This window comes from Pongo abelii, chromosome 19, assembly GCF_028885655.2.
Source record: "Pongo abelii isolate AG06213 chromosome 19, NHGRI_mPonAbe1-v2.0_pri, whole genome shotgun sequence".
NCBI classification, from domain to species: Eukaryota; Metazoa; Chordata; class Mammalia; order Primates; family Hominidae; genus Pongo; species Pongo abelii.
In genome coordinates this window covers 56,816,769-56,829,145 of record NC_072004.2, presented here as the reverse complement: position 1 = coordinate 56,829,145, position 12,377 = coordinate 56,816,769, and the positions used below count along the sequence as shown (strand labels likewise).

At 41.5% G+C, this 12,377-nt stretch overlaps 1 protein-coding gene across 8 annotated transcripts in view; it reads right to left on the bottom strand.

Annotated features, from left to right (window-relative positions):
- TRIM37 (tripartite motif containing 37) overlaps positions 1 to 12,377 on the bottom strand; it is a 123,432-nt gene that overhangs the window by 49,684 nt on the left and 61,371 nt on the right. For all 8 annotated transcript variants that reach the window (XM_024234306.3, XM_024234307.3, XM_063717949.1 and 5 more), the window contains 1 exon segment: positions 9,073 to 9,158. In XM_024234306.3, the coding sequence (XP_024090074.1) occupies positions 9,073 to 9,158 (86 nt within the window).

Here is a 12,377-nt window from a genome sequence, read left to right as displayed (position 1 = left end):
AAGTGTAGAAAATGATATATATCTGTACAAATTTAGCTATACTTAAATGAAAAAATGAACTGGTTAACATTATATGAATACTTGTCTATGGACCTATCTCTTAGGGTTCAGGTTCATGATAAGAAGCAGAAAGAAGGAACCAGATGGTTGTATACTAGCACAGTGATTGAGTGGTGGCCTTATTAGTACTTAGAATTCAGAAGCAAGCATCAACCCAATCCTGAGCCCTAGAAAAAAACAGATGACAATGTGTACAATGTGCATTATTGGGGGGATGAGAGGTGAGGGTGAGGAGAAGGAGATTATATCCCATGACCACCTGGTTTTAGATAAAAGAAGACAAATTCCCATAGTGTAACAGATTACAAAGAATTAGACACAAAAATAGGAATCTCCTCCAAGTCTCTGGACAGTAAAATGTATAGGTCATGACAGTTTGGTAGACTTTCTCTACTTTGATTAAATAATGGGGTACAATTTGAAGTTTTCGGACTGTCATGTTAACGACTGATGCATATTACAGACATCTGTAAGCAGATATTATGCCTATACCCCTATATTGGACTACGCTCTTTAAGCCAAGAAAAGCATCTGACTTTTCTCTAGCACCGAGTAGAAGGCATAACAAACACCAGATATGGAAATGTTGCTTAAAATTGACCTTCTTCGATAAAGCTGTTTAAATATATTTTAAAGAGATAGAACATTTTAAAAAAATGCTACATGCAGGAAAGTAGATAATATAAAATATTAAAAAGTCAGGTTCTGACTACCCATGAGTATTTCAGAGAGATCCAGCCGGATATAACTTAGGAGGAAAGTTCCATTATTCAGAAGCTTCAAGCCAATTAATAATTTATGCTTTTCACATCCTCATGTTCTCACTGTCTCCCACTTCTACCTCCTCTGCTAAGGATTATTATCTCACTGACAGTTTTTCTTCCCAACCTCTGTATTACTGCAATTCCTATTAAATAACAGAAAACGATTTCCCCTTCACATTGAAAACTGTTCTTTGTTTTGTTTTGAGACACAGTCTCACTGTTGCCCAGGCTGGAGTGCAGTGGCCCAATCTCTGCTCACGGTAACCTCCGCCTCCTGGGTTCAAGCGATTCTCCTGCCTCAGCCTCCCACAGCGGGGACTACAGGCATGCGCCACCACGCCTGTATTTTCAGTAGAGACGGGGTTTCACTGTGTTAGGATGGTCTGGATCTCCTGACCTAGTGATCCGCCCACCTCAGCCTCCCAAAGTGCTAGGATTACAGGTGTGAGCCACCGTGCCCAGCTGAAAACTGTTTTTACCTCTTTTCTTTTACTAAAGAATTCCCAAATTGGGTTGTATGTCAGTCAGCTGAAGGAGTTTTTAAAATTACATCCTAGATATACTGAATAAGAATACTGGGGTGAGAGGCTGGGTGCAGTGGCTCACGCCTGTTATCCCAGCACTTTGGGAGGCCAAGGTGTGCAGATCACCTGAGGTCAAGAGTTCGAGACCAGCCTTGCCAACATGGTGAAACCAAAATACAAAAGAATAACCAGGTGTGGTGGCAGGCACCTGTAATCCCAGCTACTCAGGAGGCTGAGGCAGGAGAAATGCTTGAACCTGGGAGGCAGAGGTTACAGTGAGCCAAGATCACACCACTGCACTCTAGTCTGGTTGAGAGTGAGGCTCCATCTCAAAAAAAAAAAAAGGATACGGGGGTGAGATCCAGGACTTTTCCCCAAAAAGCTACTCAGATTGTTCTTATGTATAGTAAGCCCAGTAGCCCAGTGAATGGAGTCTATTGCCCTAATATCTGGTTCTCCTTTAAAAATGGAAGTTGCTCATTCTTCCATGTTAAAGGCACTTACAGTAGAGAAAGCAGTGTCTCCTGTTTCTCACTGCTTTTTCAGGCCATTTTTCTCACTACTGAACAAAAACTGCTTTTTTTTTTTTTTTCTGTGGGTATGACCTTTGGCTACTCCCATTTCAAATGTTCCCACCTTTCTTTTCTTTTTTGTTTTTTTGAGATGGAGTCTCGCCTCCCAGGTTCAAGCGATTCTCCGGCCTCAGCCTCCCTAGCAGCTGGGATTACAGGCATGCGGCACCATGCCCGGCTAATTTTGTATTTTTAGTAGACACGGGGTTTCTCCATGTTGGTTAGGCTGGCCTTAGAACTCCCGACCTAAGGTGATCAGCCTGCCTCGGCCTCCCAAAGTGCTGGGATTACAGGCAGGAGCCATGGTGCCCGGCCTATGTTCCCACCTTTCTACCCACTATCACATTTCCCCACAGGCATCAAAGACTTTGGGTTGGCATTGATTTCAGTTTCTCTCTTTCCAAGCTATTCTATGTGTCTCATATATAAATGTACAGCCCAATGAATGCTCACAAAGTGATCACACCCAGATGAAGAAACAGATTATCAGTACCCCAGAACCCCCTTCTATGCCTCCTAAAATTGCTCACTACTCCTACTCTACAAAAGTAACCTTCATCCCAACTTAAATTACAGATGGGTTTTGCCTGTTTTGTATTTGTATAAAAGTAGTAACAGAGTATACTCTTATGCTCTTCTTCTTTGGTCAACATTATTCATGAGATTCATCTATACAGCTGTATATAGGAGTATCTTATTCATTTTCTTTTTAAATATTTTTCCTTTTTTCTTTGAGACAAAGTCTTGCTTTGTCACCCAGGCTGGAGTACAGTGGCACAATCTTGGCTCACCACAACTTCCACCTCCCAGTTTCAAATGATTCTTGTGCCTCAGCCTCCCAAGTAGCTGGGGTTACAGGCATGCGCCATTGCACCAAGCTAATTTTTTCTACTTTTAGTAGAAATGAGGTTTCGCCATGTTGGCCAGGCTGGTCTTGAACTCCTGGCCTCAAGTGATCCACGTGCCTCAGCCTCCCAAAGTGCTGGGATTAGAGACATGAGCCACTGCCTCATTTTCATTATTACTGTGCAGCATCCATTTATGAATATATCCAATTTATTTCTCTATTCTATTGGAAAACAATTTGGGTTGCTTCTAGCTTTTGGCTATTAAGAATAAAGCTATGCAGCCAGACGCGGTGGTTCACGCCTGTAATCCCAGCACTTTCAGAGGCCGAGGCAGGTGGATTACGAGGTCAGGAGTTCAAGACCAGCGTGGCCACAATGGTGAAACCCCATCTCTACTAAAAATACAAAAATTAGCCGGCTGTGGTAGAGGGCACCTGTAATCCCAGCTACTCGGGAGGCTGAGGCAGAACTGCTTGAACCCGGGAGACAGAGGTTGCAGTGAGCTGAGATCGCGCCACGCATTCCAGCTTGGGCGACAGAGCAAGATTCAAAAAACAAAACAAAAAAAACACAAAAAAACAAAAAAACAACAAAAACCATGCTTCTGAAGTTCACATAGAAAAAAAAATCTCATAAAAAGACAGACGGATCAGTGACAGGTTCTTCTCCATTTGTGCCAAGCCATGTGGATCTTGCTAAAATGTCACACTTATATACTTGAGTTCATTACAGCATACTGCCTGTATGCATTATCACTACACTCAAGGCCATATTATAGTCTAGTCTCAAACTACCTTTCCAGAATATTCTACATTTTCACACCCTTTACTTTGTTATAAATTACATACTGATATTTAACCATCACAAAATCTTGTAATGATCAGCGCTAGATTTTCATTTAAAAATTCTGCTCATTCATTCTTCTAACATCTGTGGGCCAGGTACAATAGCTCACACCTGTAATCCCAACACTTTGGGAGGCTGAGGCAGGAGGATTAATTGAGGCCAGGAGTTGGAGACCAGCAAGGGCAAGAGAGCAAGACTCCGTCTCTATAAAAAATAATTAGTTGGGTGTGGTAGCATCTGCAGACGTCTTCTTATGAGAACTGCTTTTAGTTTATTCAGTTATTTCAAGTTAAATGAAAGATAATTTATGTTAAAAAAATTTGTGCTAAAAAGGTTGTAAGTATCATTCTAATCCAGATTATTGGCTCATTGAATCCAGTGAGTAGGAAAAATCTAGTTTGTATTTGCTGGGGGTGTGTGTGTGCATGCGCGCGCACGCGTGTGTTTTAAGAGACAGGGTCTTGCTCTGTCACCCAGGCTGGAGTACGGTGGCAGAATCATGGCTCACTGTACCCTCGAACTCCTAGGCTCAAGCGATCCTACTGCCACAGTCTCCCAAGTATCCAGGACTACAGCCACTTGAGTCAATAAATATTTCTTGTTTCAAGCTATCTCCTTATTTAATATGGTCTATAAAATAAGATTATTAAGTAAACATTTAACTTTATACCTAGCTTTTATATAAGCCCAAACATCTCCTTTTTAATGCATAACTTAACATCGTAATTCTTTAGATGACATAACTCTTTAGACAACTGTGTAGTTCTAAAACATTAACCAGGCCAGGCGTGGTAGCTCACATCTGTAATCCCGGCACTTTGGGAGGCTGAGGCGAGTGGATCACTTGAGGTCAGGAGTTTGAGACCAGCCTGGCCAGCATGGTGAAACCCCATCTCTACTAAAAATACAAATAAGTTAGCTTGGAATGGTGGTGCATGCTTGTAGTCCCAACTACCTGGGAGGCTGAGGTAAGAGAATGGCTTGAACCCGGGAGGCAGAGGTAGCAGTGAGCCAAGATCGTGCCATTGCACTCCAGCCTGGGCAACAGAGCAAGACTCCATCTCAAAAAACAAAACAAAACAAAACAAAAACAAAAAACACATAAACCATTCGAGGCTTGAAATGGACCTTCATAATAAGCATATTAAAAAAAAGCATTTCCACACTCTGCCCAGTGTCACCTGATCTAGCCTTTTCATTGCCTTGGTTTAAAAAGCTTTTTATTGGCCGGGTGCAGTGGCTCACACCTGTAATCCCAGTACTTTGGGAGGCCAAGGAGGGTGGATCACAAGGTCAGGAGATCGAGACCAACCTGGCTAACGTGGTGAAACCCCATCTCTACTAAAAATACAAAAAATCAGTCGGGCGTGTTGGTGGGCGCCTGTAGTCACAGCTACTCGGGAGGCTGAGGCAGGAGAATGGGGTGAACCCGGGAGGCGGCGCTTGCAGTGAGCCAAGATCATGCCACTGTACTCCAGCCTGGGCAACAGAGCAAGACTCCATCTCAAAAAAAAAAAAAAAGCTTTTTTTTTTTTTAATTTTAGTATAGTTTTAGGTTTACAGGAAAGGTAAAAATACAGAGAGTTCCTGTACAACCCAGACCCAATTTCCCCAATGTTAATACCTTTCATTACTATGGTATATTTGTCACAGCTAATGAACCAATACTGATACATTATTAACTAAATCCTATACTTTATTGAGTTTTAGTAGTTTTCCCCTAGTGTTCTTTTTCTGTTCCAGAGTCTCACCTAGAGTACTGAAATACATTTAGTTGCTCCTGTCTTTTTAGACTCTTCTGGTCTATGACAGTCTCTCAGACTTTCCTTATGTCTGAAAGTATGTCAAATATTTTGTAGAATGTTCCTCAATTAAGGGTATGATTTTTTCCCTCATGATTAGATTGTGTTTGTGGGTTTTTAGGGGGAAGATACTACAGATATAAAGTACCATTGTTGACATATCAACATGACTTATCACTTACAATACTGTCAACATGCTATCAACATGACCTATCACTTACAATACTAAATTTAATCACCTGGGTAGGTAATGTTTGCCAAGTTTCTCTACTTCAAAGTTGTTTCCCCCTTTTGAAACTGTACTATTCAGAAGCAAGTAACTAAGCATAGCCTACATTTAAGGGGTAGAAGTTATATTTCATCTCCTTGAGAAGGGAGTATTTAAATTATTTGGAATTCTTTTGTATGTACATTGTCATATTCTAGCTAATTGTTCATAAATCTACTCACCCTTAGCTTATAAATTACTTAGTGTTGTATGTTCCAGGTAGGCATGATATTTAACAAATTTCTGCCAAATATATAAATTTCCCAAAGCATATAATAAAAATAAACTGGTTCATTATTATGTCTTCAACATCTAGAATACAGTGCCTGGATTATTACAGAATATTCAGAATTATAACACAGGCTCCATAAGAACAGGGATATCTTGTTATTCAATATTGTATCTCTAGATAGTAAAACTGTACATAGTTCAAGTGCTCAGTAAATATTTGATGAATATATAATTCAAAAATGTAAACTCTTCTTTACCCTAAGTGTATATAAATGTTATATACAAGAATTTCTCTACCACACAGTTTAAGAGAGGAAAGAATGGACCTAACTAAAAGAAAACACACAAGGCTGAAAAGTCAGTCAGTCAGTAAGACCTAATGCCATACCAGACAAGGATTAAGTCACACGCTCCCTATACTTAAAGAATAAACTACATTCTAACTGCAACAGGGTTTCTTCTTTTTTCTAGAAGCTAAGCAAGCACTGGCCTCAAGATAAGCAATATTGAAATCATTGCAGCTTACTGGCTGCCAGATGCTGACTGACTCACTCCCTGTTCCACAAGCCGTAACTACAGCTTTGACTGGACAAGAGACTAATTTCAGTAACTTTCTCCTGATAAGAGTCGCCAACCATGGACTGGTTCTGGCCCGTATACAGAGGCTGAGCATTGAGTGCCTTCGTGTCCTTAGCTTTACCTTTTGACAACAGGGCCTAACTGTAATGCATTTAAATTGTTCAGTCCCCACTCCAAAGTAAACATGAAATGCATGTAACATGCATGTTTGTCTACTATGCATGCGTGTGTTTCCCTTTTCATGATATTCATAGCTCCTCCTATAGCCTGCTGAATCGATTTAGTTGTACTTGGCCAACTTATTCAGCATCAATTCCTATGTTACCCTTCCCTCCTGCAAAGTGCCTGCTTTTAGTCTTTGCCAGAGGCTACACTTCCCAGCCTGTCAGGATGGCCAGTCTTGTTTTTTTTTTTTTTTTTTTTTTTTTGAGATGGAGTCTCACTCTGTCGCCCAGGCTGGAGTGTGGTGGCGCGATCTCAGCTCACTGCAAGCTCCGCCTCCCAGGTTCACGCCATTCTCCTGCCTCAGCCTCCCGAGTAGCTGGGACTACAGGCGCCCGTCATCACACCTGGCTAATTTTTGTATTTTTAGTAGAGACGGGGTTCCACCGTGCTAGCCAGGATGGTCTCGATCTCCTGACATCGTGATCTGCCTGCCTCAGCCTCCCAAATCACACCTGGGATTACAGGTGTGAGCCACCACACCCGGCCCAGGATGGCCAGTCTTTATAAGAATTAAAGCTCTTCTCTCCAAATTTGCAGATCTTGTGATTCTTTGAAGTTCCTACTGACTAAAGAATGACAGAGAGGAATGACAGAAATAAGGCTAAGGAAACAAACAGGAATCCAGACATAAAGGAATTTATGTGCCATGTTAACAAGTTTGGACTTTATCCTATAATAAATATAATCCTTAAAGAGTTTTTAAGTAGAGAAATAACATGATTAGATATTATTTTTCATTATTTTTATTTCTTTTTTTGAGACAGGGTCTCACTCTGTTGCCCAGGCTGGAGTACAGTGGTGCTATCTCAGCTTACCGCAGGCTCCGCTTCCTGGGCTCAGGTGATCCTCCCACCTCAGCCTCCCAAATAGCTGGGACCATAGGCAGCAATTTAGCCGCCACATCTGGCTGATTTTTTTGTATTTTTTGTAGAGACAGGGTTTCACCACGTTGCCCAGGCTGGTCTCAAACTCCTGGACTCAAGCAATGCACCCACATCAGCCTCCCAAAGTGCTGAGATTACAGGCATGAGTCACCAAGACTGGCAGAGAAGTAACATGATTAGATATCAATCAGAAAGAAAAAAACACCCTCATTCTGAATCCATGCTGTAAAAATACAATGGAGGGGAACAATAATAAATACAAGGAACCCAGGTGAAAGACTGTTGTGAAAGACAGAGGCCTAGACTAGAAATGGCAAAGGAGTGGGAGTACCAAATGAATTTATGCACGATTTAGGACACAGAACCAACAGATCTTGGTAATACACTGAAGGTAAAGTTTTAGGGAGAGGAAGAAGTAAAGAAGGTATAGCACTATCAGTCAGGGTGGCTACTGCTGACAGGCAGGCTGGCAGATGAAAAGACAGTAATTTGTGTTTGGGAGGTGCTGAATCACACACCAAGATATGGGTTTGGAAATTACTGGAAAGACAAAGGCTAAAGAAAGAACTTGAAGAGTAATCAGCATATTGACAGTAACTGAAATACAGGTGTGGATAAGATAACCCAGGATTAAAGTCAAGAGTAGAAAGAATATAGGGCTTAGGTTGGAGTTGAAATGGTGAGGACTAGTATTTAAGAAGTCTTTAGTTACCCAAGCATATTAAGAATATGCCAGTGTTCATACTGAGGAGAACATGAGTAAAACAGAAACAGTAGAAAGCTAACTTTTAATTACTCTAGCCAAGATTCACTACTTAATTAAATAGATCCGAGAACACACAAAAAAGTACTCATTATATAAGTCAGTTCTTCCCAGGAGAAGCAGTGTAGTTTGGGAGAAAAATGCTGGGTCCACAAACCCAGGACAATCTGGGGTTCTAGTCTGGGTGTACTAACAACCAGCTATATGACCAGGTAACTAAAAACTATAAAATGAGCTCTTTAAGATCCTTTGTAAGTCTAAGAGTCAATGATTCCATTGAGATCATTCTATAGTCTAGCAAGATATACAAATAAGACTTTGTATCAGAAAGAATAGTATAAAATATGAGCATGGGATACAAACAAATCTGGGGATTCAATTACTCTCATTTATTAAATTGTTAAAAGTTGGCAATTTGCTTTAATTTCTCTATGCATCAGTGAATGTATCACACAGAATTTTATTAATATAAGGTACTTAAAGTGCTTCTCACAGTGCCTGGTACATAAAACATTTTTCAAATGTTAGCTATTGTTTTAAATATCTTTAGTAATAAACTCTAAAAAATCCATATTATAAGATATAGGACTTCCAACACCATGAACCATGTACAAGCAGTAGCTACCACCTATTTAAAATATAATACGGTCAGAGAAGAGCAGAGAGAAAACAGAATGGCTTGGAGGCAGTGGAGGGACTTCATTACCTGCAGGTCCTGCAGCAGCTGCATCTTCCATGAGTTCTCCCTCTTCTAATTCCATGTTGTTATATTCCACATCATTTTCTCCAGACCTAAGAATAAACAAAATCCATCATTTATAGTGATACAATAAACGTTGTTTTTCACACCTCAATAAATTTTATGATATGCACAGATTTTTCTGTGAAATAAGATATTTCTAAATACAAAAAGGAGAAAGATTTTTGTCATTATCCAAATTTAAGTAGTGTTAATGTTATTGTTTAAACAACCTTTAAAAAATTTCGGCCGGGCACGGTGGCTCATGCCTGTAATCCCAGCACTTTGGGAGGCTTAGGCAGGCGGATCACGAGGTCAGGAGATCGAGACCATCCTGGCTAACACGGTGAAACCCTGTCTCTACTAAAAATACCAAAAATTAGCCGGGCGTGGTAGCGGGCGCCTGTAGTCCCAGCTACTCAGGAGGCTGAATCAGGAGAATGGCGTGAACCCGGGAGGCGAGCTTGCAGTGAGCCAAGATTGCGCTGCTGCACTCCAGCCTGGGCGACAGAGCGAGACTCCATCTCAACAGGAAAAAAAAAAAAAAAAAGCCAGCTCTTCTTAGAAAGCTAAGAAAAAAAGGAATTAAAATATATATATATATCAAGGCCGGGCGCAGTGACTCACACCTGAAATCCCAGCACTTTGGGAGGCTAAGGTGGGCGGATCACCTGAGGTCAGGATTGCGAGACCAGCCTGGCCAACATGGCAAAATCCTGTCTCTCCTAAAAATACAAAAATTAGCTGGGCGTTGTGGTGGGCACCTGTAATCTCAGCTCCTCGGGAGGCTGAGGCAGGAGAATCGGTTGAATCCGGGAGGTGGAGGTTGTAGTGAGCCAAGATTGCACTTACTGCACTCCAGCCTGGACGACAGAGCGAGACTCTGTCTCAAGAAGGACAGGACAGGAAAGGAAAGGAAGATTAAAAAAAAGAACTGTGTCAGGCAAAAAAATAGAAATAAATGAAACACTAAAAAATCTAAGAACCACTATTAGAAGAGATTAATCTCTTCTATTTAATTAGTGTTAGAAACACTAATAAATACAAGAACCACTGTTAGAAGAAATTACAGCTTCAGAGAACTAGTAGCTTAATGGCAATAAATTAGGCTTAAAACATTACATTTTAACATCAAAAAAAAGCCCAAATTACTGTATATGACTAAATACTATTTTTCAAAAATAATATTTCAGAAAAGAGGGTATTACTTCCTAATAGGCCATATAAAGTCTCTCATATTAAAAAACACTCACTATTAATTTTAAACAACATACTACTTGAAACAGTACCAATCAGTGATAGTCTTGGATATTTAAGGAAATCTCAAGATAAGCACCCAGCTCTGTAGATCTGCTCTTTAGTAAAACTGGTGACAATTATTTTAAAAACAACCACTTAATGACTCTGGAAATGGTCCCAAGGGCATACAGCAAATGAAGAAACATCTACTCAAAAAAATCTATAAAAACTGGGTAAGACAAGTGGGCATCTGCAGTATTTGAATCAAGATCACTCCGCTTCCTAACTTGGTGTTACAGAAATTCCACTCCAGACTGGTGCAGTGAAGAACACAGGCCTCCCACTTTCCGAATTTCCAAGAGGAGGGCTATATTCCTGGGAGTGGCAAGCTATCAGCATTTCTCATTCTGCCCCCAGCTACCTATTGCTGATGCTATAGTACAGGCACACACGGCCAAGAGGTGGAGACTCCCTTCTGCTGAGACCCACTTGTGGAATAGATGCTCTACTTGGATGCAGCATGATGAGAATACTGGGGCCCAGATCATCCCTGCCCCGGCTTATTCATAAGGTGGAGGTCCCAAGCCTGAAAAGGAAAGAACTAAGGCTACTGTCCCCAACATCCAGTTAGCTCAGCTTCTAAAGTAAGAGAGGTACACTTTTATCCTCATTCCAACTTCAAAGCTTTGGCTCAGAGATTTTGCCTATGGGGAGAAGCAGAGACACATACAACACTCAGAGAAACATACAACACTATTCAGAGCATCAACAAAATATAGTTGGCCTTCTATATCTGTGGGCTCTGCATCTGTGCATTCAACCAACTGTGGATCAAAAATATTTTTTAAGTGCTGGTGTGGTGGTTCATGCCTGTAATCCCAGCACTTTGGGAAGCCGAGGCTGGAGGACTGCTTGAGCCTAGGAGTTCCGGGCCAGCCTAGAACATAGTAAGGCAACATAGTGAGACCCTGTCTCTACGAAATATTAAAAAATTAGCCAGGTGTGTTGGCATGCACCTGTAGTCCTAGCTACTTGGAAAACTGAGGTGGGAGGATCACTTGAGCCCAGGAGGTCGAGGTTGCAGTGAGCCGTGATCACGCGACCACTGCACTCCAGCTTGGGTGACAGGGCAAGACCCTGTCTCAAAAAATAAAGCCAGGGTGCGGTGGCTCACCTGAGGCCAGGAGTTCGAAACTAGCGTGGCCAACATTGCAAAACCCTGTCTCTACTAAAACTACAAAAAATTAGTCAGGCGTAGTGGCAGGCGTGTATAATCCCAGCTACTCAGGAGGCTGAGGCAGGGGAACCGCTTGAACCCAGGAGACGGAGGCTGCAGTGAACTGAGATTGTGCCACTGCACTCCAGCCTGGGCGACAAGAGCGAAACTCCGTCTCAAAAAAAATAAATAAAACAAAACAAAATAAAGTCATGCACAGACATTTTCCCCTTGTCATTATTCTGTATACAATAGAGTATAACAACTACTTACATAGCATTTACATTGTATTAGGTATTATAAGTAATCTAGAGATGATTTAAAGTATAGGGGAGGATGTGCATATGTTATATGCAACTACTCTGCCATTTTACATAAGATACTTGAGCATCCTCAGATTTTAGTATCCAAGGGCGGGGGGGTCCTAGAACCAATACCGCAAGGATACTGAGGGACAACTGTAGTAGCAAACAGAATCCAGTAACATATAAAAAGAATCATGAGCCGAATATGATGATGCACACCAGTAGTCCTAGCTGCTACGGAGGCTGAGGCAGGTGGATCACTTGAGGCCAGAGTTCAAGGTTACAGGGAGCTATAATCATGCCACCATACTCCAGCCTGGCCACAAAGCAAGATTCTCTTAGGAAAAAAAAAAAATTGCTGGGTGCAGTGGCTCATGCCTGTAATCCCAGCACTTTGGGAGGCCGAGGCGGGCAGATCACGAGGTCAGGAGATTGAGATCATCCTGGCTAACACAGTGAAACCCCATCTCTATTAAAAATACAAAAAAAAATTAGCCGGGCGAGGTGGTGGG